The 24,731-nt window shown below is 53.3% G+C and overlaps 1 protein-coding gene across 1 annotated transcript; it reads left to right on the top strand.

Annotated features, from left to right (window-relative positions):
- Positions 1-7,582: 7,582 nt before the first annotated feature.
- ADAMTS8 (ADAM metallopeptidase with thrombospondin type 1 motif 8) lies at positions 7,583-23,310 on the top strand. The gene is given in 11 exon segments (XM_050322904.1): positions 7,583-7,717; positions 7,719-7,960; positions 7,963-8,354; positions 15,017-15,256; positions 15,504-15,636; positions 16,462-16,629; positions 16,825-17,123; positions 17,610-17,793; positions 18,092-18,264; positions 18,352-18,527; positions 19,877-23,310. Coding segments are annotated over 11 exon segments (2,799 nt in total). The 5' UTR covers positions 7,583-7,658; the 3' UTR covers positions 20,610-23,310.
- The last annotated feature ends 1,421 nt before the right edge of the window (positions 23,311-24,731 follow it).

Raw genomic sequence — 24,731 nt, 5'->3', positions numbered from 1 at the left:
CGTCCCGGCAGGCTCAGGCCGGCGGCATCGGGGTTCGGGGGAGGCGCGGGGGGGGAGAAAGCAGGACCCGGCCCCCCCCTTCCTCCCTCCTCCTCCTCCTCCTCTTCCTCCTGGACCCGCGGAGGTTGGAGGGAGCGGAGCGACTCCGCCAGTACCTGCCTTGCGGGGCGCGCCGGGGCTTTATAGTGCGGGAGCGGGGGGAGCGGGGCGCGGCTTGGCCCCGCCGCAGCCACTCCGGGGCGGGGAGCCGGAGCCGAGCCCAGCCGAGCCGAGCGGGGCCGAGCGGGGCCGGCGGAGCAGCCGAGCGGGGCCGGGACAGAACCGCGCTCCGCCCGGGGCTGCCGCCGCCTCCCCGGGGCGGAGCGGGGCGGGATGGAACGGGCTGGGGTGGGATGGGGGCTCGAGATGGGGTGAGATAAAGGGGTGTGATGGGGTGAGATGGAGGTGGGTGGGTGGGATGGGATGGGATGGAATGGAACGAGGTGGGCTGGGGGGGGTGGAAAGTGGGAGGGTGGGAACGGGATAGGATTGTGGGATGTGGGATCAGGAGGGCTGGGCAATAGGATGGGTTGCAGGGAGACCTTCTTCACTTCTATTCCTGCAGCGGAGAGGGAACTCTGCAGCTCCCCAGGGATGGTCCCATCTGCCACTCTGGGTGTTCTGGGTCCTGCTCTAAGCGATGGGAGAGGATGGAACTCTGTGACCCCATGGCAGGGTGTGGGGGGGGTACTCTGGTTGCAACGGGGCCGTGCAGTGAAGATGAAATGTCAGAGAATCACTGAATCATGGAATAGTTTGGGTTGGAAAAGGACCTTTAAAGGTCAGCTAGTCCAGCCCTCTGTCCTCTGCTCCATGCTGGTATTTGGGACAGTTCAGTGTAGTGGGGGACCTGCTGTTTGGAAGCAGAGAGCTTGGTTCCCAGATTTATTTGGGAAGATATTAACATATGTTTTTCACAGCCTGGGTGATTTAGCAATGAGGGCTGGGCTGTGTCCCTCCATGCACCTCCAGACCTGCCAGCCCACCTAAATGGTCCCTGTCTACAGATCAGGGGGATCCCAGAACTCTTCTTCCCAGGGAAACAGCTTCCATTGCATCCCTTGCCACTCCACCCCAGTCCCATTCAGTGGCTCCTGCTGAGGGGCAAAGGTTATTTCCACTTGTGAGGAAGAGCTCAGCCTCCCTTCATCCCCAGGGTCGCCAAAGGGAGCACTCAGAAGTGTTAACACCTGCAATATCCTCTCCTCTGGGACACCCCATGGAGCACATGGGAATTTCCCTGTGCCCACCAGATTATCACCAGAACAGTGTCTGGAGGATGCTGGGGCAGCTGATGCTCTTGGGAGGCATAAAAATCTCACCATGGGTAGGATTTCTGGGGGCAGGGCAGTTAAAAGAAGAGCAATGAAGAGTCCTCAGCAACCCTCTGTGGCTGAGGAACATCTTTATCAGCACCAATAACCCCCATGGGTTGGTTTAATGATGAAAGTAAAGGCCTTTCATGGGTAGGCTGGCTTTGATGGGATTTCAAGCCCCAGCAAAGGCTGCAGGCACAGCTTAGGAATGTGTGCATGGATGAAATAAAAGCCAAGGCTGTTGCCTAAGAGGCAGAGCCCACAGCCTGGCTCGTCTGGATGCCAGTGCTGTGGTTTGCTTGGTCGTGTGCCTTGCAGCTGAACTTGTGACCCCAAATAACCATCTGACTGCACTGGGCTGAGGGAATCCGGGGTTTTGTCTGCTGGCCAAAGTGCAGCACGCTCAGAGATGTGGGTAAGGTCACAAAGAGAGGACGGGCAGCACGTGGAACAGAGGGGAAAGGGGACAGGGACACAGCCTCGAGCATCCTGAGGTGCCAGGAGGGAACTTCTTCCCGTGGCATTGCCCTGTTCAACAGGATGAGTTTATCCAGAGGCAGCAGCAGCATACAGGATGGCACATGGTCCCAGAGGTGCCACCAGCTACCTCAGCCTAGAGGTCATGGAGCCAGAGTTAGTCATTGCTGCCCTGGGAGCTCCAGCCCCTCCATCTGGGAGATCTCCAGCAGCAGAGGATGAGTCAAAGTGAACTGGCAGGACTTTATCTCCAGCCTGGAGAACATCTGATTGCCTCCTGATGGGGAAAGGCAGGCAGAAAATGCAAGTGGTTTGGCTGAGACCCGTTCCATCCTCTCAGGCACAGGACTCCCTGTGTCCCATGACACCAGTGCTGTGCCAGCATCCTTGGGGTGGGAGGGTAGGGATGGATCAGCTGCTCCATCACAGCCTCCCCAGCCCTCACTGTCTCTCTGAGCAGCTGGGAATCACCTACCCCAAGGTAAGGTGCTTTGTTTCCAAACCAAACCATCTGGTGCTTCCTTTTCCTGCCCAGGGTGAGTAGAAAAGCTGTGGAGTAGGTGGGGGAATATTACTGCCCCTTTCCAGGCAGCTCCAGGGGGTACAGGAATGTCTCAGAGCACTCCAGACCAGAAAGGAGGCATATTTTTATTTTATCTTTTTTTCCCTAGCTCGAGGATGTGATGTGATTTTTATTTTTTTTTTTAATTTGAGGACTAAGCAGCAGTTGTTTGCAGCCCACAGCCCTTTACACCTTCAGGAAGGAGCTGGTCCGAGGTGCCACCTTGGTGTCACTCTGTGTGGCTTTCCAGGTGCCTTTTCCAGTTACCTTCTTTTATTCACCATTGTGATACCAAGAGTGTGAGTTTAAAAATATAAAAGAGAAACACCCTCCCTAAACCTCACACATCTCCTGGATGTTCCAGTTCACCAAAGAAATAGTTTTAAATGGACCATCTGAAAGTTTTAGGCCAAAGATTGAGTGCAGAGGTGGTCAAGGCAGGGAAGAGCTGGAGTTCAGGCCCTGCACTTGACTTTGGCTGAAAGGTTGGCAGATCCAAAGCTTGGGCTCCCTCCCAAAAGTTCAGGCTGTGCTCTCCCAACTCCCCACCACATGGGCAGGAAGGAGGATCCTCTCCAGGGATTGAGGATGACTCAAAGTGCATTGTTAGGCTGTTTTCCAGGAAGGAAAGGCTTGGAGAGAGAACTCTGGCTGTGTCTAGGTGAGGTTATTGAAGGTGAGAAACCTGAGCACGTGGAGGACTTTGTAACCTAAAACAGGAGAAGGGTCCCTGTGCTTTGAGCATCTCTGCTGCCTTCTCACATGGTCCCAATGCTTAATGTCTCCACGAGAATCTCACAGGGATTCCATATGGGAATAGCATAAAAAAACCCATAAAGCTTGGTTTTGCCCAATTTCCATCCAGTATTGCAGGTCCTGGGGTTGCTGATTGCTCCTTTTCCCTGAAAGCATCCAAAATTCCCTTCTCTCTTCACCCCTCCTTGGTGTTTAAGGCTCTCTCCTGGTTTGTTTTGGTTTTTTTTTTTCCAACAGGTTTTCTCCAGGTGGTTTTAAGGCAGCACGAGAAAATTTAGAGGAGCTTGATGATTGTCCCACATACCCCAAAAAACAATCTCATGTGATTCTGATCACCTTCAGCCTGCAGATTTATGACCCAGGACTCACAGCTCTGTTATTGTTCCCACCCGAGACAGGTTCCACCCATGATTAATTCCCTTTATGGGGTGATCGTAGTGGGAACAGAGGCACCAAAGATGCACAAATTCACTGAGGGTGAAGCTGCAGGTCCTCTGTGCTGATCTCAGGATACCTTGGAAGCTTCAAGGCGTAGCTTGGAAGCAGAGAAGCAGCTCCCCAGGGAGGAGGTTGTGGTGCTGGAATTAGGACTTGGCCCTTGACTTTGGAAAGCCATAAACCTGCTTCCCTTACGACCACATCTGGACAAAACTGGAGCTACAAATCAACCCTGAAGCAAGGTTGCCCTCTGGTGCCTCCTCCTTGCTCTGGAAATCCAGGTGTGGAACAGAATTAAATCCAGGTGTGAAGTGGAATTGAAGGCATTACAGATGATGGTGTTACAAATCAAAGTGCAATTAAAAATAGAGAATTAATATGGGAAAATAGAGAAAAAGAGATAAAATCTAGAGATGGCTTAGAAATTAGAGGTGGAATCCTTTCAAATAATATAAAATCAAATTAACTAATCAAATCACAGCCATTCACAGGCTCTCGATGCTCCCAGCAACAAGGGCACCAAGTGTTTCATCAACATCTAGGAGTCCCTGACTCCTAAAAATCTGCTTTTCCCGTGTTTCAGGGGTCCAGGAGAACCAGTGTTTGCCCAGCACCATTCTCACAGCTGCCAAACCTCCTGGGCTGTGGATGCACCAGCTCCAGTGGGGGCGGGGGGATGTCAAATATTGCCCTGAAGGGGAAGAAAACCACGGGTTCTGTGGGGTACTGAGGGTCTGGAGGCACCAAACCCTAAATCACCACCACTCTTGAGGCAGGGGGGCCCTCTCGTGGCTGTAGCCGTGCAGCTGGAAGGGGCAAGGCAGCGATTAATGATTCATATTGCCACATTTTGCTGTTTAATTCGCTCACTGGCTGCAAACCAAGCCCAAATCTCCCCTTTCCCTGCAAACCTCAGGCCAGCAACCATTCCCCTGACTCCCACTTTGCAGGTAGGATGGTTTCCCGGAGCACAACTTGGCTGGGCACTGATTTAAAACCCAGCTGCTTTGCCGGGAGAGATTCCCTCCCACCTCCTTACTTTCAAACCAAAACTGATGGAACCGCTTCTTTTAACATCAGTGGTGTTCGAGGTGGCTGCGGCACAACTTCGCTCTCCCAGAAAATTTCCGGGGGTGGACTTGGGGTTTCCCTGAGCAGCGTGGGGCGGCACTGACATCTAGCGGTCTCGTCTTTTTTGGGGAGTTGTAGTTGCTTCGGTGACAGCTCAAATAATTCTCCCGAGGGTTTTCCCTGGGCTGAGGGCAAGCGGGAATACCTAAAACTCAGCCGGACGCTGCAAATTTGGATGCGAACCCGTTCTCAGAGCAAGGAGGTGACAACAAAACACCCCAGAGACCCCCCCGAAACGGGGCAACCCTCTCTTGCTGCTGAGCAGGAACAGCAAACGCAACGCAGGGCTCGTTCCCGGCAGCCAAAAGTCCCTTGGGAAATGGGAACCCTTCGGGGATGATGCAGAAGGGACGCGCCCTCCGCCTGCCTTCGCGGAGCTGCGGACACGCAGAGGGGAGCGGGGCAGACGTTTTCAAGCTGCTTGATCAAAAGGGTCTTTAAATCACATTGACTGGGGAGTTAATGGCTTTCACATGCTCGGGCAGCCCCTAGAAAAGAGAGAGGAGGGCGAAGTTGGGTGACGGCGAGTCCTGCAAGGGGTTAAGAAGCAGGAACGCCGACAAGACTTGGGGTGCCTCGTCCTCTGCAGGGAGGAGATGCGGAGGTGCAGCCAGGTGAGGTTTTGCTCTCTCCCAGCGTGTTCTTCGAGCTGGTTCGTAACGAGCCCGGCGAGGCTGCAAGAAATTCCAGCTACTGTTTGCAGAACGAGCCGCTAATGAAAACCAGCGGTGCCTCCAAGCCAAGATGCAAGCACGTCCTCCCAGATCAAAGATGCAGCTCCGGGAGCGGAAAGCCGGGAATAAATTACATCCTGTCGCCTGCAGCCTTACCTGTCCCAGTTCAGAGCAGGGGCACCTCCTCCCTGCCTCCCCTCCCGTGGGAAGGCAAAGCCCGGGGGTATTCTGGCACCTTCAGTGGGGTGTGTGGGGTTGGAGGAAGGCAGAGTCAGGGCTCACTTTGTGAGGAAACAGAAAGTGTGTTTTCTCCCCGGCCCGGTGAAGCTGCAGAGGGAGGAAAATCCACCCTTGGCGACGGGGAGAAGCGGCTCCAGCTGCGGGAGAGGAGGGAGGGGGCTGTACAGGTTGGATACACAGCCATGGAGAGATATCCTACACCAAACTACACCGTGCCTGGGGGTGCTTTCCCCTCTCCCTGCGGTTTTCTGGCCACCCAGCATCTGAAGTGGAAGTGTCCCCCTGCACATCTGTATTGCTGTCCACCACAAGCATCCGAAACTATTTTTAATTATTATTTCCTCCCCTCCTCCAGGCACAAACCCCACACATTAAAAAAGGAGTAACCAGAGCCTTGTCCCCAGGGCAGCTTCTATTTAGAGCCAAGGCTGTGTGTTTACTATATAGGTAGGGATGTGGCTTTTAAGTGGAGATAATAATAGAGAGAAAGATGTAAATACATCCTGGAGTAAAGGGAGAGCAGCCTTTAACCCTGAGCCTCGTTTACTCAGCCCTGGCCAGACTTTGGTTTCCCAGGAATCCTGAGGTGCCAAATGCTGGATCTTTTTAGGATTAGACTGAGGGGAAAAAAAAAACCCTCAGTGTGGAGGAGCAGGTCCTTGGGTTGCATCCACAGCAGGGTTAAAGGAGCACAAGCCTGGTCCTGTAAAATGTTTCAAAAATCAGAGTACGGAGCAGGATAGGACCCACAACCCCCAGTCTGCAGCAAACACACCCTGAGATATTCCAGTGCTGCACGAAGGGCACTCCAGAGGCCAGAAACCTCATGAACTAATGGGGAAGGAGGGCTTAAGAGGAAAGAAGGAGTAACATACACGTAGTGATTTCCCCGTGAGTGATTTCCCTTTCTCCGTGACAGCCAGTTGTTCCCTGGGGCTGAGCGGGTTCCCAGCCAGGGACAGAGTGTTTCTGCCCTTCTCCTGTCAGCCAGGGACAGAGTGTTTCTGCCCTTCTCCTGGTGTTTGCCACGCTGAGCACACAGCAGCTACCTGGATTTACAGCCTGAGGCTTTGATATTCCTGTAGGATTTTCCCCTCGCCGCGAGGGAATGCGAATGGGAATTAAAACTCAGTGTGAAAGGAGGCAAACGAAGGGTTTGTAAATGAAGTCGCACAACACACACAGAGAAACAAAACCAAAAAAAAAAAAAAAGAAAAAAAAAAAAGGAACATAAGGAACATGAGAGCTGGCTGCATTATTTCATTCTCATAGGTATTTTGCAGAAGTCTTATTTAGCCCGCTGCCTTGTTCCAGCTGGAGGAAACCCCACGTGGATCCAGCTGTTGGTTCAAGGCATGGAAACTCCTTGTACGTGTGTCCCTGATGGAGTTTTCCCTGGGGCCCAAAGCCCTCTCTGTCCCTGGCTATGGGAAGGACATGGGAACCTCCGGAGGCACCTTCTGAAACAAGATGCTCTCCAGCTGGCAAGGGCCGGGTGCTTTCCAACCGGGAAGGGATGCTGAGGGAAATGGGAGAGGAATCAGCCCCTGGGGTAAATCCTTCCACGGTGTGTGGGGGGAAAAAGGTGCTAGCCCCCCCTCCCGAGGACAGGTTCCTTCCCGAGCCTGGGCAGGATCAGACCCGGGCGGGAAGCGCTGGAGTTGCAGAAGGGGTTAATGCTGGGAGAGCAACAGGCTGGAGTTGACACTTGGAGGCAGGCGGGGCTGCCTGCGTCTGATTGGCCTCAAATCGCATCCAAAAGTGGGTTGTTGGGGTTTTTTTCTTCTTTTTTTTTTCCCCTCCTTTTTTTTTTCTCTCCTCTGCTTCTTTTTTTTTTTTTTTTTCCTGTTGGTTTTTTTTTTTTTTTTTTTTTTTCTCTGCTTCTTCTTTTCTTCTTTTTTTTTTTTTTCTATTGCGCCGCTTTTTTTTTTTTTTTTTTCTCTTTCACTTCTCCTCCTCCCCCAGGCTCCGGCTGGCAGGGGAGGGGAGTGGGGAGAACAGCGAGAGATCAAAAATAAACCTCTTATGTCAAAGCCGGGGGGAGAAAGTATAAATACAGCGGGCTCGGCGGCCGGCGCGGAGGCTGCGGGGGAGAGCCCGGGGGGTTCGGGGCCTTGCGGGAATGGGGCGGCGGGCGCTGCTGGGGGGCCGGGCCCCTCTCCACCTGCTGCTGCTGTGCCACGCGTGGGCGCTGCCGCCGCCGCCCCCGCGGGACGCGCAGCCCGTGCTGCCCGCCCGCCTGCCCGCGCCGTCGGGGCAGCTGGCCCTGCGCCTGGCAGCCTTCGGCCGCGCCGTCGTCCTCCGCCTCCGCCCCGACAACGCGTTCCTGGCCCCCGCCTCCGCCTCCAGCGCCTGGGGGGCCGCCGCCCGCCGCCCCCGCCGCGCAGGGGCTGCTTCTACGCGGGCGCCGTCGAGGGGAGCCCCGAGGCGCCCGCCGTGCTCAGCCGCTGCGGCGGGAGCGGCCTCCGCGCCGCTTTCCTGCTCGACGGGGCGGCCTACGAGCTGCAGCCGCTCGGGCACCCCCAGCCCGGGCCGCCCTGGACGCGGCCGCACCGGCTGCGGCGCCGCTCGGCCCCGCCGGGGGCTCGTCCCGCCGGGAGCGGCCGCGGGGAGGGCGGGCAGCGCCGCAGGGACAGGCGCTTCGTGTCCCAGGCGCGCTACGTGGAGACGCTGCTGGTGGCTGATGCGTCCATGGTGCGGTTCTACGGGGACGACGTGGAGGTAAGGACTGTCCCCTGTCCCCCCTGCCCTGCATGCCGCTGTCCCCTCTCGTCCCCGTCCCCACCGCTCCTCCGTCCCCATTCATCCCTCCGTCTTCTTACCTCGCTGCCCCTTCTTCCCCTCCATCCCTCCGTCTGCCACCCCTCCCGCCCCGCATCCTCTGTCCCCTCCTGTCCCCATCCCAGCCGCCTCTCTGCCTTCTCCCATCTGCACTCCTGGAGCCCTCGCTACCTCTCTGTCCCCTCCAACCCCTTCAATCCTCCATCCCCCCTGTACACATATTCCTTCATCCCTCTGTCCCCTCCTGTCCCTGTACCCCTTACCTCTCCACTTCCTCCCTCCCCACAACCTCTCCACCCCCTCCTATCGTCCTCCTGATCCCCCCAGCCCTGGGACGCCGGGGACCACCCTGGGTGAGCGAGCAGAGGGACAGGGTGGGGGGGACCTTGGCTTTGTTCCCACCTTCCCTTGCTGTGTAGGGGCTGTAAATCCCCGAGGCAGAGGCTGCAGGGTTGATCTGTGGGGTTCAGTCAGTGTTGGGGGACCTTTTCCCAGACCCAGCGAGCCTGTGTGTGCACAGGCTCGGCACCGTCACGTCCCGTCGGTGTCCCCAGAGAGGAGGGACGGAGGGAGTTAATGCCTGCACTGCTACAGGGAAAGAGCCGCGCTGCAAAGGGATGGGTTTCACTCCCTTCTGGATGGGAGCCGGGGCTGAATAGTAAATAAACCACGGGCTGAGTAATGCACAGTCCTGCTCCTGAGCCACCTGTTAGCACCGAGCAGATGGATGAACAGCCCTTTGCCTCAGCCACCAGAGCTAGGAATTCCCCCTCTCCTTAAACATTCTCTCTGTAGAGAACGCCGGGAGCAGAGACTGTGGTGCCTCAGACCCCCCGCTCCTCCCCACCTCCAGGGCTGTTGATGAGCCTTCCTCATCACCACCAGGTTATTTTCCATGCCTCTGGCAGAGTCAGCTCCCCACCCCAACCCTGCAGGGATGGGTTGTTTGGGTCCAAATTCAGGTTGGTTCGGTCTGAAACGTTCTGGGGTCTTTGCAGGGGGTAAATGTGCACCAAAAACTGCTCATCCTCTGCAGTGGGCTGGGAGAGGGAAGCTGGAGGTCAGCAGGAGCTGAAACCAGAGGCTGCACTTTGGCAGCCTGGCTCTGCCACTCCTGCCAGCTTTATCCTTCCCCTGGGGGCTTCTCTGCTCCTAACAAAGCAGTGTTTTAATGCCAGCCCTGCTCAGACCAGGCTGGACCTTGAGTAATCCTAAACCTTGGGGCTCCAGCTGATTCCAGCTGCTCAGCATCGCTCAGGTTTCAGTGCATCTGCTGCACCTAGCTGGGCACCTGACAGTTCTAAAGCAACACCTGAGGGCGTGACTCCTGTTACAAATAAAGTGGTACATTTGGGGTGGGAGAAATCCTGATAATGCCCAGCTTGAACTGGGGAAAAAGTAACAACCCTCTGGTAAATCTGGGAAGGCAGAAGGAGGGTGAGCTGCAGGTGACACATAACCAAGGGGCTGCAAGGCTGGTACCCTGCCCTGGTTTGGCTGCTCCAGCCCTGGATTAGGTGATGTTGCCTCCCAGCTCCCTCCTTAGTTTATCAGAGAGCCTCCAGCCTGCTTGGCTCCCATTTCCCCATCGTTTCTTTGCCCCCAGGAACGATATTTTTGCATCATCTCTCAAGAATGGGAAGAAAACCTTTGCAGGTCTTGTCTTGGATGAACAGAGCAATGTTTAATATTTGGGAGAAAACTTCCACCAGCTCTCTTGTAGCAGTTAAAAAAAAAAAAAAAAAAGAAAATAAAAAAGCCACCTGCTGTGTTTCTGTGTCTTTTGTTCTCAGGAACAAAAATGCACAGTCACTGTTCAGTCAGGAGACCAAATAGCCATCTCAGCTTCTCCCTAAATACCTACATTTTTCGGGCCAAAAAAAGCACTGGCAAGTGCTGGTGAGATCTTAGAGAGCTGACTAGGAGATGCCCAGGGAGCAGAAATGGTGAGTCAGAAGAAACCATATTTATATAATGAGTTTTCTTCCCGTAACCACACTTCAATTACCCAATATTTATTAAATGTCACCGGCATTGTTTGTATTCCCAGTTATTTTCTTGCATAAGCTGTAACAGCTCGAGCAGAAGAGTCAACACAAGATGCACTCAAGCGTTGCAAGTTATAATCAATGCCATGCTGTTGTTGGGAAAATGCTGTTAATGATTTCTTTCTAATCAATTTGAGCCTGATAGCTCGGCTGTTAACCTAATTTAGATAATAAGGGCTTAATGCTACCTCCATCAATACCTGTGTGTAATCCAGGAGGGGATGGTGAAGTGAGAGCAGAACCAGACTCGAAGTTTAGGGGTTTGGTCGTACTTTTGGCTTGGTGATGGCAGGGGATGGGGTATTTTAGGGGGCATTAACAGCAGGACAGGCTGCAGTGACTGGGAAGAGCCCACTTATACAGGTATGGGTGTGAGGCTCCAGGCTGGGCACATGAGTTATCCTTTGTGTTCTTCCTGCAAGAGGACCCAAAATGCTTGGAAGAGAAAAGGACTGTGAGCATCACTACCAGAATTAAGTGGGGGTTTTGGCAGGGGAAGCTGAGGCTGGAGACGTGCAGAAGGGGTGAGCACCTGCAGCTGGGCTGCACTTGCAGGGATGCTCTGCGTGGCTCAGGGATGTCTGCCCAGACACCTCAAACACCAGGCAGTTCCAAAAACCAGCCACAGCATCCCCAGCCAATTGGCAGCTGGCTGGGATTCCTGTGGTGGGATTTCTCCAGTCTCTTGGGTGCAGATGGGATGTGTTTCCAAGCTTTCTTCTGCAAACACGATGGCTGCAATCCCCTGTCCTTTCCCGTCTTGCAAGGGAGGAATCTGCCAGCCCTGACTCCAAGGGCTGGTAATGACTGAGAACTGGGGCAGAATCAGATCAGTCTGGCTAAGCCAGGGTTCCCTAAGTCAGGGAACCAGTCAGTTCCTGACTCCTGTGTTTTTTCCAGGCAGATTTATGAGTTTTTAGGAGTGCTGTTGCAATCCTTTCCCTCTCAGAGCAGACAAGTGCTGCAGTGCGTGGCGTGAGGCACTGCCAGGGTCCTGCTGCTGGCTCTCTCGGTGTCAAAGTGATCCTGGAGGTAAATCCAAAGCCACCCTGGAGTCTCAGGACACTCCTCTTGTCCAGCTCCTCCATTTGCTTTGGGATGTTTTGCAGTTTGACTGGGTAAATTGAGTTAATCCCTTGACAAAAGGAGCCAGCCCCTCCCGAGGCCGTCCCAAAGGCAATCTGGGTGGGATTAAAGGGGATCTTTGCAAAGGGGGACCTGTGCTGTCAATGCCATCAGCCAGCTTTTCCTCTGGGATTCATCCCTCGGGTGTGACCCCGAGCCTGCATCCACTCTGGTGCCAGGGCTTGGAGGACCAGGCAGCTTCCCTAAATATTGACTGATGCACTCACCTCACACTGCGGGGTTCAGCAGCTGCTGAGCTGCAGGGCTTTGGAATGAAAGGCTGGAAGGGCAGCTGGCAGCCCTGGGTACCCAAGCCAGGGGGTGGCACACAGACAGTGCTTTGGGAAGAGGGAGAGCCTGGAATGGTTTTCACCAGTTTTGCTTTTTAAAATCTGGGCAGCATCTGACCCTGGGTTTGCTCCCTTCCATCTGTCTGTGCTCCAGGAATTGTGGCATTTCTTTCCCATTTTCTCCCCCTCTGCAGAAATTCTGGCTTCTAGGGAGAAAGGAGGGAGGAAAACCAAACCAAATCCACCAGCAACCAATCCTGCAGCCCCAGGCTGGGCTGAACATTGATCCCCTCACACTGGTGGAGGGGAGGTTGTGCTGGGGTGTTCCATGGGTGCTCCCTGCCATCCTGTTCTGGGTGGATCCAGTGATATTACATCACTTCTGTGCATACCACAGTAATGCTGGCTGTGTAGGAGCAGTTTCACACACCAAAATAATAATAATAATAATAATAATAATAAAAATAATAATAATAAATAAACCCCACAGTTTGGGGATCTCTGTAGACTTCAGCTTCTGAGTGGTTCCCGTGAAGGGGAATGTAAGCAGAGGTTTTGCAAGGGCCTGTATGAGAAAGTGAAATCCTTCAGTGTTCTGAGGTTAAAAGCAACCACTTCGGTTCCCCTGGCTCTGATTTGTATTTATTTTTCCCTTCTCTCTCCCTCTGCCTGTGCTGTTTGCTGCTGGAAGGCTCCTGTAGGGCAGTGCCTCCCTCAGGGCTCTCCCAGCCCCGGCAATGCTGTGGTAGGAGGGGTTTTGGAGCTGCTGTGGTGCAGAAAAAAGGCATCCCTCCTCATTTTTGGGCAGGGGGCGGGTGGTGGAATGGGTGGAATTTGATTTTCTTGAGAGCAGTAGGAACCAAAAATGCAGCTGGGGAGGAACAAGGTAGGAGCTTTTGAGGGAACATCACCCTGCATAGTGCCTGGACACCTGGGGCAGAGGAGGGATGCTCCCTGACCCTCTCTGGCTCACACTGGTGTCCTCTCCCCCAGAGCAGGTAAGAGGCTGATTTTCCAGCTGTGTTTACCAGCTGGACAGAAATCCTGCCAAGATCTCCCTGGATCCTGGTTGGAAATGGCAGGGAAGCTCCTTGTGCCTGCAGGGCTGCAGTGCCCTGCAAGGAGGCAGAAACCAGTCTGGTTTGCAGCTCTGGGCTCCCCAAAGCTCACCCAAAATGCTGCCCTGCATCTGATCCCAACACCCACATCCACAGCCTGTGTGGTGGGAAGGAAACCCTGGAGAAGGTGCATTCCCTCCTAGGAGGCTTATCAAGCCAGAGCCTGTTTGCAGAGGCACAGGGAGGTTGGGATGAGCGGAATTCAGCTCCTCCACAGCCATTTGTTGGCCAAAAGTGCTCAGTTGGCCTCTTCCTGAGCCCTGGGGATCCCATAATTTGCTTTTGGCCATGACTCCAAACCCTTGGCCAAGCAGTGCAGGTGGATTGCTGCTCTCCCCGGAGCAGTCGGGGTCCATCTGAAACCCAACCAAGGCCTGCACAGGCCAGGGATGGGTATAAATAGACACCAGATGGTGGAACAAGTGAATTTGACCTTTTAATCTGCACTGAAGAGCTGTTTTGTTCAGTTGGCTTTCCATGTTGGCTTTCCAGACACAGGGAAGGTGGACGGATGTTTTCCAAGTCCCTCTGTTCCTGCTGCTGAAAGAGTTTCTTGTACCTCTGAGGATGTAACTCTGAGGATGTGAGGGTCAGTGTCCCAGGAGATTTGTGGTAGGAACTGAGAGCTCCCAGGTGAAAACTGCTGGGATGGAGAGAAACCTGTGACAGGTTAGAAAAAGATACAGCTGAATTTAATCCTTTGGATATGATGGATGATCCCACGATGCACAGCTCCAGCACCGAGCATCCTTCTAGATCTTCAGGGGCCTAATTTTAGGAAGGCTTTGTGATATTTTTAGGAAGTAACCCAATGGATTTCCCCCAGAGGGTAAACAATTCCCCCAGCTCACGGAGCAGCCACTTGTGGGGATCTCGCCTGGGTTTCTTGCCCTGGCGGTGACTTTTCCGTGACATTTGTTGTGTGTTTGGGGCTGGGATGTGAGTCATGTCGGGGAGATCTGGCCAGTCTAAATAAACCAGTCTATTCCCTGCTCCCATCAGCCTCCCTGTGGCCTGCCCTTGGATAATGAGCATTGGGATCCGTCTTGCTGAAACGAAACATCTGTTTACCCGGAGCTGCCAGCGGTGGGAGAAAATGTGGCAGAATAATTTAAAATAGCCACAAGTGCCCTGGGGGAAGCAGCAAATATGCTGTATCTCCCTCAACATCTCCCTCATTTGTGAAGAAAAATGGCATTGTCCTGGCAGCGTTGTGATGGATGAGCACAGGGAGCCAGCTCTGCTCGGGGGATGGTGAATTTTGGGTGAAACTCGGCCATCAGAGAGGGCTCCCATTGAGTCCCTCCAGCCTAATTAGGCTCCGCATTGAGACCGCGGGGTGGAATCCGTCTGGTCTGGGGAGGAGAGAAGCCACTTTCTCTTTCCCAACACTGTGTTGTGTAATAGGTGCATTTTTTTCCCCTGACTCGGGGCTGTGAGCAGTGCCGAGCAGAGGAGGAATTTCGATGCTCCGATAAGACGTTTACATCAGCGTAAACATCGCTGGCGCGGCTGACACATGAAGTCATCCCTGGTCACCCCAGTCTCCAAGCAGGGGATGCTGAGGGGCAAAGACTTGGCTGCCAGAGAGTGTTTTGGGCCCAGTTAGTCGCCAAAGATGTCGGGTTCAAAGGCTGTGACCAGTGGAATGTTATCTGGGAAGTGTTTCCCACCCCCGGGGCAGGGTTAGTGCTTTGGGGAATGTGCAGGGAAGTCTCCAGAACAGAGGTTTTCCTTAAGAAAATTCTTCCTGAGGGATTTCTGGGTGCCAAGGGCAGGTAAGACACAGTGGCTGGAGAAGGGGACGCAGGGATGGGCTTGTCCTGCCTGTCCCTTCTGCTGTTACAGGGTGTAAAGCATCACTTTAGAAAGGTAGCACTGAGTCCATCAGCTCGTGCTCTGCATGTGGTGGGCTTCATAAACGAGGCTGATTTCTCATTTCTGAGCCAAAGAAAAAAAAAAAAAGAACCTCACAACAAAGGTTTTACCCAGGCCCTGCCTGCCCATCTCCTTCCCCGCAGAACCACGTCCTGACCCTGATGTCCATGGCTGCTCAAATCTACAAGCACCCCAGCCTGAAAAACCCCATCAACCTGGTGGTGGTGAAGGTGCTGGTGGTGGAGGAGGCGGCGGCGGGGCCGGAGGTGTCGGACAACGGGGGGCTCACCCTGAGGAACTTCTGCAGTTGGCAGCAAAGGTTCAACCCGCTGAGCGACCGGCACCCGGAGCACTACGACACGGCCATCCTGCTCACCAGACAGGTCAGCATCCCTGGGGACCCCTCTGGGGGTAGAGGGGTCAAGGTGGGAGAGAGAAGGAGGGAGAGAAGAGGGTTGACCATGGAGGTCGATGCCCCACCGTGCAAATAATGGAGATCTCAGCAAAGCAGTTGCAGGGGGGTGGTGTCATTTGGGGTGCAGACCACCAGTGGGTTGCCCACAGAGATGTTGGAGCTGAAGGTGGCATTCCCTCCCCCCGCCTCACCCCCTCGGTGCTGCTCCCAAACAGGACTTCTGCGGGCACCAGAGCTGCGACACGCTGGGCGTGGCCGATATCGGCACCATGTGCGACCGCAACAAGAGCTGCTCGGTGATCGAGGACGAGGGCCTGCAGGCAGCCTACACCCTGGCTCACGAACTGGGTAACACCTCCCTCCCCAAGGGGGGAGGCTGCTTTCTCCAGCCCTGCTGCTGACAGGGGTTATAGCACAGCCCAGCACCAGCATCTCCCAAACCTTGGGCAGTGTGGGGAGCTTCTGGCGCTGGCAGAAGTTGGTTTGCAGCAGCAGGAGCACTTAGAAGTACCCAAATTGTTGTAAATTGGTGCATTTACACCGGTTCTGGAAGAATTTCTTCACTGAAAGGGTTGTTGAGCATTAGAAGGGGCTACCCAGGGAGGTGGTGGAGTCTCCATCCCTGGAGATCTTCAGAGAACAACTGAATGTGGCACTCAGGGCTCTGGTCCAGTGACAAGATGGGGATCAGTCAAAGGTTGGACTTGATGATCTTGGAGGTCTTTCCAACCTTAATGATTTTATGATTTACCCGTTGTGATGAGCTCAGATGTGGAATCAGGCACCTCTTTCCTTTGGTTTGTCATTCCTGCACTGACTAATTGTTTCCCAGAGAAGCTGTGGCCGTCCCTGGATCCCAGGAAGTGTCCAAGGCCAGGTTGGACAGGGCTTGGAGTGACCTGGGCTAGTGGAAGGTGTCCCTGCCCAAGGCAGGGGGTGGAACAAGATGAGCTTTTAAGGTTTTTTCTAACCCAAACCATTTTGGGATTGTATGAATTTGTGCTGCTTTGTCCAGCATACCACTGAGGTGGAGCAAGCGGGTTTTTATTCCTTTTGATTTCTGGAAGCAAATGGCTTTTGCAGCAGTAGAAGCTGTTTGGTACCTTATTGATGCTCCCAGCTGCCCAGGAGTTGGGCTGGGGGGCTGCACTGACAGTGCCCTCTGCTCCCCAGGCCACGTGCTCAGCATGCCCCACGATGACTCCAAGAACTGCGAGCGGCTCTTCGGCCCCCTGGGTGAGCACCACATGATGGCTGCTCTCTTCATCCACTTGAACAAGACCCAGCCCTGGTCCCCCTGCAGTGCCATGTACCTCACCGAGTTCCTGGATGGAGGGCACGGTAAGACTCAGCTCAGCAGCCCCAGCTCTCCAAATGACCTCCTTGTTAATTGTTCAGGCTCTCTGCAACACCTGCAGGGGCGTGTGGGGTGGAGGGGGACTCAAACCACACCACAGAGGAGGCTCAGGGTGCCCTGCTTGGTGCAATCCGAGCCCTGCTGGTCCAACTCCAGCCTAATTCCTGAACTTCTCCCAGGTGACTGCCTGCTGGACGCCCCAGCCGAGGCGCTGGCCCTGCCTGCTGAGCTGCCCGGTCAGAGAGCCCTGTACAGCCTGGACCAGCAATGCCAGCAGATCTTTGGGAAGGACTTCCAGCACTGCCCCAACACCACGGAGCAGGACATCTGTGCCCAGCTGTGGTGCAGGACGGGCAGTGGGGAGCCCCTGTGCCACACCAAGAACGGCAGCCTGCCCTGGGCTGACGGGACGCCCTGCAAAGCCGACGGGCTGTGCTGGGACGGGCGCTGCGTGCCACAGGATGTCCTGAAACCCCAGGTAATGGGGAGCTGGGGATTGACTGCCTGGGGCTTGGCCCTTTGGGACTCCCAAACCTCTGACCCCAGCCCTGCCATCTCCTTGACTGGCTTTGGATTTGGCTGCTTTATTTCTGGATGTCTCTCCTTCATTAATCTTTATTACTGACAAGTCAGCTCGCAGATAAAGTCTGTTACTGAGGTGTAGATGAGTCTGACCTGGAACCAGCAGTGCAGATCTGCAATTAAATCATCACTTTTTGCCCAGCTGGGGGAATTAGCAGCAGTTTCAGAGTCAGTCAGCAAAGGACTTAAAGCCCAGCTTAACTTCAAGCACGTGAGCAGACTGAGGGAAGTCAGTATTGGCTTCATGTGCCAAAGTACTTTTCTGGCTCAGGGCTGGGGGCAGATTTTAGTGTTGCTCCAGACCTTTGCTCACCCTGGGGCTGAGCAGCCGGGCAGGGACAGGCTCGGAGTGGATCAATAAGTTGCTGGTGGCCTCTTGCAGCCGGCGGTGGATGGCGGCTGGGGCCCCTGGAGCCCCTGGGGCTCCTGCTCGCGGAGCTGCGGCGGAGGCGTCCAGTTCTCCCACCGGCACTGCGACAGCCCCAGGCCCCAGCACGGTGGGAGCTACTGCGAGGGCCAGAGGACCAAGTACCAGTCCTGCCACACCGAGGAGTGCCCACCAGATGGTAAGGAGTGCCCGCCAAATGCACGCTCACCTCCCGCTCCTGCTCCTCCAGAACCCGTCAAAAGGATTGCTCTGCTCTTCCTTGAATATTCGTGTTTTGGGGGGGCTGTGACTCTCTCTGGTGGGTGGAAAGTGTGTGGGATCCCTTCTCTGTGATATCCCTCCTCTGCATGCTCACCACATGCTCCTCAGCTCACTCCCCCTCTCCTCAGCTCGCTTCCACGTCTCCCTGACGGCCAAGGACAGCGGTTCCTGCTGGCTTCCCGCAATTCAGAGTCGTGTTTCTCCTTCCCTTTCAGGGAAAAGCTTTCGGGAGCAGCAGTGTGAGAAGTACAACAGCTACAACTTCACGGATCTGGAAGGGAATCTCCTGGAGTGGGTTCCCAAGTATGCAGGAGTGTCCCCCCGGGACCGGTGCAAGCTCTTCTGCAGAGCCCGAGGGAGGAGCGAGTTCAAAGTCTTTGAGGCCAAAGTAAGATACCTGGGGATGGGAATCACCCCTGTGTACCCCGTTTCAGAACTCACCCACAAATTGCTGCTCTGCACCCCTCTTTCCCAGGTGATTGACGGGACGCTGTGTGGCCCTGAGACCCTCTCCATCTGCGTGCACGGGCAGTGCATCAAGGCTGGCTGTGACCACATCGTTGGGTCCTCCAAGAAGCTGGACAAGTGTGGGGTGTGTGGTGGCAATGGCTCCACGTGCAGGAAAATATCTGGCTCCCTCAACAGATCCAAGTAAGGCACCGGGGAGAAGGGTTCTGCAGGGATAGGTGGGGGAGAAAAACCAGCATCACCCCTCTCATTGTCCTTTTTTATGGCTGCAGTGCTAGGCTAGGAATATTAGGACTCTGTGCCAGCACCCTCAGCCAGGTGGCATTGCAAGAGCCTGGGCTCCACCCCAGACTCCAGGGCTTACACTCAGTTTATTTTAGGGCAGCTTTACACAAGCCAAGCTGAGTTTATTTCCTAAAGTAACAACTAGTGTGATGGGTTCAGAACACCAGTGCACGTAAATGTGCTGCCCCGAGGAGTTTACGATGCACATTTCACCCCAGTGCAGGGAGTTGGACACATCTTCAAGGGCTGACGTGTGATATAAATAGTTCAATAACTTTCCCCTGGGCTTGGGGGTGAATTGGAATCCTGGGTCATGGGCATTGAGGCCACTTCCCTTGCCCAATGTCTCCATCTCTTTGCCAAAGAGCAGAAGTTCAGGCTTTTGTCGGAGGGATTGTAACAAAAGCCCAACGCGTCCAGTTCCATGTGGAGAGGTGACTCATGCAGGCAAATTAGATTTCCTAAATGGTTTCCTTCCAGGGAACCAGCTGAAATGGGGCTTCCACTCTCCTATGAATTGTTTGCGGTTGACTAAAGGGAGATTAGTGCAGGAGCTACAGCCAAGAAGAGATCCCATTGAGATCAGGGTGAGGGAGGCCAGGATGACGGAGAGCAGAGTTTGACTCAAAGCCTTTTTTCCAAAATACTCCAAACCTGATTACTGACTGCAGCATCCCCCATAGGGACGCATGGAGAGCAGTCCTGGGGACCCACAGTGTGAGTCTCAGTGCTGAGGGCACCGGTGCTGAAGCCTTCAGGGTGCTGTCTCCAGAGCTCCAGGGATAGGCTCTGGCTGGCTTTGCAGGGAAATGCTTCCCTGGCGTGGGAATGTCCCCTGTGTCCTCCAATGGGATTGCTTCTGCAGTGTAGTGGTGGCTGTAGAACCCTTCCAAAGATGCTGAGGGTGCAAATGCTCTCTCCTATTCTGCTGTTCTACATCAGCATCACCAGTGACAGGCTATTGGTCCCAAATGCTTCACCCATTTCCAAAGGAAAGGAGCAAGGGGAATTTCCCACTGAGGCTGGTTGTCATGTGGCTCTTCATTTGATTTCATTGCTCATTTTCCCGTCTAATTCAGTGAAATCTCCGACCTGAGCTTGCATCTGGCACATCTGCAGTATCTCCAGCTCTGGAGTGCTTGGGGTTATGGAGAGACGGGTTCAGAGCCATCATCCCAAGTGTATTCACTGTGTGGGTCTTCTCTTTATGAGTCCTGAAAATATAAGTGTCCCTTTGCCCCGTGCAGATACGGCTACAACGACATCGTCACCATCCCGGCCGGGGCCACCAACATCGACATCAAGCAGCGCAGCCACCGCGGGGTCCGGCACGATGGGAACTACCTGGCCCTGAGGACCCTGGAGGGCAAGTACCTGCTGAATGGAGACTTTGCCATCTCGGCCATGGAGCAGGACATCCTGGTTAAGGGAACCATCCTGAAGTACAGCGGCTCCATGACAACCCTGGAGAGGCTGCAGAGCTTCCGGCAGCTCCCGGAGCCCCTGACGGTGCAGCTGCTGACCATCGCCAGCGAGCTCTTCCCGCCCAAAGTCAAGTACACCTTCTTCATCCCCAAGGACGTCCCTTTCAGCAGGCAGAAGGGCAAAGAGAAGAAGTCGGCCAACGTCATCCGCCCGATGCTGAACTCCCAGTGGGTCCTGGGGGACTGGTCCGAGTGCTCCAAGACGTGCGGCTCGGGCTGGCAGCGGCGGACGGTGGATTGCCGGGACGTGGAGGGTCAGACCTCCTCCTCCTGCAACAAATCCCTCAAACCTGAGGACATAAAGCCCTGTGGAGACATTCCGTGCCCCCTCTGGCGCCTGGGCCCGTGGTCTCCCTGCTCCCAGACCTGCGGCGAGGGCGTGCGGACGCGCAATGCCTCTTGCATCGATTACGCCGGGAAAATCACTGCCCCGGAGAAATGCAGCTCTCCGGGGCCGCCAGCAGCCACAGCCGCCTGTGTCCTGCGGCAGTGCTGAGCCACGCCGGAATCCACGGAGCCAGGAATGCTGTGGGATCCCACCGTGCCAGGGCAGGACAGCGAGGATGCCGTAGGCTTGCTTGCCAGCCAGCCAGCCAGCCACTCTCCCTCCAGTGGTTCATCCTCACCCCATCGATGTCTACCTCAGAGTGGGCAACAACGGCAGCAGAACGGGGAGGAATCACTTCTTTTCCTTTCTTTTCTTCCTTTCTCTCTGGCTGGCTGCTCGCAGGCAAGTTGTAATTTAAAGGGAAAAATAAGCACAGAGCGTTTCCAAAGAGCTGTCGCTGAAGGCGGTTGCAGATTCCTTTCGGGGGTTTAGCGCAGGAGAAGATGTGGAGCCTGGGTTTGCCATCACCCTGTCCCAGCTGCAGGTCAGGGAGGTCCAGGGTGGGTGGCTTGGCTGATAAAATTGGGATCCCTGTGCAAAAGGCATGGAATGGGTTGCTGTCTCCTCCCTGCAGCAGTGTGGGTGTCCTTGAGCATGAGAAGTGTTTTGTCAGCTGTGGGTTAACCTGGGAGATAAATTGCCTGTTTGGATGGGAGCAGGAATAGCTGAGGATGAGATCCTGGCATGAGTTAGACAGGAGAACAGGTGAGGTGTTCATGGTGGTTTCTGCTGAATTGATAATCTACAAACTGACAAACCTCTGTCTCCAAACACCCCCAACACCTGCAGTTATTCCTGGAGCTGCTGCCCCACCCATGTCCCCATTTCCCCAGCTTTAAAACCAAGGCTTAGTTAGACCTGATCTGGCTTACAGGGCTGCTGTGAGGATTAATAATTCCCAATTCTGCAGTGCTCTGGCTGTGAAATGCCCATCACCATATCCCATTCCCTCCTCTGGAGCGGACAGTCTGGTGTGCCAGCCTTTCCTCTCCCATCCTTTGCTTTCAGGCCCCTGCAGGCTCATTTTTTTTTTGTCTCTGCTTGAATTTTGGAGTTAATTTGCTAACCTGGCTTGCAGCAGGATGAGCCCAGGGCCTGTAGGTGATGCCAGGGGTCCCCAGTGCCACTCTCCACCTCTGCTTTCCTGGGATACTGAAGTCGCTCAGATCTGGCACCAGCTCCAGCCTTCCCTGAGCAATTCTCAGTCCAAAACTGAGCCTGGTGAGGCTGGAGCTCTTCTTTCCCAGCAGGAAGCAACCAGACCCCTCTTCCCAGCCTGGCTGCTGCCTGGCCCCAGCACAGAGGCTGCTCAGCCCCCGAACTTTGCCCTTTCCAAAGCAATCCATGTTCTGGCAGCAGCCAGTTCCTGGAGAGCGGGGATGGAATTTGGGAAGGTTTTGCTGTCACAGACAATTTGGTGTCTCCAGTCTCCACCCTCATACTCTTCCTTGGCTTCCCTTCTGGCAGCAAAACGTTGAATTTCCAGTGGGATCTGCCTTTTCTCATAGGAAGGGGAGGAGGGCTGGAATTTTTGATGTCTGAGCTTCCCCGTTCATCATTAACAGAGCGAATCCTTTCCCTTGTCCCTTTTGCCTGAGCTAAGCTCGTGTGAGACCCTTTCCTCACTGTCCAGGCAGGGATGGGATGGAATTGGGATGGGATGGGATGAGCTGCTCCCCTAAAGCCATGCCAGAAACCTGACCATTTACCTGCAAATATGAAATACTCCTGTTTCATCTCCCATAGATGATTCCTGTCAAAACCAAGGGAGCTGCAGGCCAGGATTGAGGGTACCGAGGTCTTGGCTCCTTTTTTTTCTTCAGGGAAGGAAGGAAAACTAAAGGCCAGATGCAGAGCTTGGATGCAGAGCTGCTTGGGCTGTGGTGCAGATCCACCTTCGGGCAATGTTCTGCGTCTGCTAATTAATCTCCAGGAATTTAAGCTCCAACAAATAGCTGGATGTTAAAGTCCTGCAGCCTTTCAGTTCAGGGTTGTTTTCTTTTTCCCTCTTCGAGGGTTCTAACTCCAAGCCAGCCTGTGTCTCCTCTCCAGCATTTGGGACAGGGCAGGAATATCAGGCTGAGCCAGTGCCAAGGAAACTGCCTGTATTTATCACACAGCAGTCGTGCCCAGTTTTTTTATAATCCCTGAGCTTCCTAAGAACTCCCTGTTGTGGGCAAATCCTGCTGTTTTTCCAGTGAGGAGGATGGGGACCCTGCTCAGTTGAGGTGTGGGGTGATGGTAAGTGGGAGTTTTGCCCTAGGCTTCTGTAGAAACACGTAACCTTTACGCTGATTTAAGTCAAAGAGGTTATATATTAGGATATATATATATATATGTATATATATGTTTCCCTTCAGTGAAGGATTGTAGCAATGTACTGAGCCTCTTGGGTTAGGTATTTATTATAAATTTCTGTTTGGTTTTGTACAGTAGCTGTCTGGAAAGGAGTTAAAAAAAAAAAAACCAAAATGGAAAAAAAGAGATAAAAAAGAACAAGACTGTGTTTTAACATGCTGCTCCTACATCCCCTCTCCAAAAGCTGCAGTGGGGTAGAGAAGGGATGTCTTTGCTCATGGTTTAACCTCTCTGGTCTCTGGTGTCTCCCTCCTCTCTGCAGCACCAGCCAAACTGTGTGAGCGTAACAAATCCAACCAAAATTAAGCTTGGGACTTGCGTTTTAAGGGGAGAGGGAAAAAAATACAATTTTCCAGGTTTTAGCCTCTTGTTTGTATTTGTTTTTAATTTTGAAAACAGACTGTTTGTGGTCCTGCCTTTTCCCCTCCAATAAAGGATTTCCTGCCTTTTACCTCTTTGCATTGGTCTCTATTTGCACTTTTCTCAGGAAATATTATTTTTATCTCCATCCCAAAGCAATAACTTAAATATCCTTTTTCCTTATCTTATTGAGCCTTAAATAAATGGTTCATTCAGTTTTAAGATGCTGAACGAAAACACACGAGAGAACAGACAAAACCCACAAGCAAAAATTATTCCACCAAAATTGTGAATCATCTGTTTTGCAGTTGCCTTGTGAGTACCTCCCTCCTCTCTGTACATGTACAGTGTATCTCTAAATACATATTATAGAATTGTTATGTATTATATTCTTTTATTATATTATTTTATAATAATACATTCTATTATATATTCTATGTTACATATTTTATTCTATATATCCTATTATTCTGTGTATTCTATTATATATGAATATATATATTGTATATATTATTCTATTATATATGAATTCTATGGTTCTATGCTAATATATATCTATATATACATGATATAAAGCTACATAATACATAATATATTTTATAGATACATAATATAGAGGTAATATATTGCTTTATGCATGTAAATAATTCTTGTACTTACTGGAAGGACACACAGCCTAAACAGGGCTATATCTGTATATACATCATATATATTATAGATACATCACATATACATACTATACCTATATATATCTCACAGAAATCATGTAGATAATCTGTTTATAAACAGAGAGAATTCTTGTACTTAGGAGGAGGAAATGCAGCCTAAACAGGGCTAAACCAGAGGGCATGTTGACTCCTTGGCTTAACTACGTAACAGCCACAGGCAGTGGGAATTTGGCGCTGTCTCTTTATAGGTTGACTTCTCAAACAACAGAAGGGCTGGAATTTGGGATTTGGCAGGGGAGATTTTGGAGCTGTTTCACTGGAATAAGCCTGAGCTCGTTCCAGGGTAACCTGGCCACCGGAACCCCGTCCTAGGACCAAGCCCAGCCTGACACCCCATGGCAGCTGGGGTTTATTTTCCATAAAACAGAAATCCATCGGGGATTCCCACGCGCTGGTGGAGCAGGAAGGGGATGCTGCAGAGGCTGCAGAGTCCACCCCGGTGGGAGGGCAAGGGAAAGGGTTAAGGGCCGTGTCCCCACGTCCACGGGCACAGCGGCTCCTGCCACCCTATTTATAACCAGGGGTGACATTCATCTCACATGACTGGCCCTGGCACCTGCACAGCCCCTGGGGTTCAGCTCATTAAGGTGACAGCCTGCCCTGGCTTTCCCCCCCACGTTTCCACTCTGTTGTTTGGTTGGGTTGGAGTCGAATAATTGGAATTTCAAGCAATGCCAAAGGCTTCGGGATATTTCCAGGCTGGGGAAAAGCCCTTAATTAATCACAGCAACATAACCATCGTAATTTAACTTTTAAAAAAGAATAGTGGGATAAGAAAGCAAAC

This window comes from Myiozetetes cayanensis, unplaced genomic scaffold (genome assembly GCF_022539395.1).
Source record: "Myiozetetes cayanensis isolate MyiCay16 unplaced genomic scaffold, myiCay2020 scf29, whole genome shotgun sequence".
NCBI lineage: Eukaryota > Metazoa > Chordata > Aves > Passeriformes > Tyrannidae > Myiozetetes > Myiozetetes cayanensis.
The sequence above is the reverse complement of the archived record's forward strand: the minus strand, read 5'-3'. Positions and strand labels throughout refer to the sequence as shown.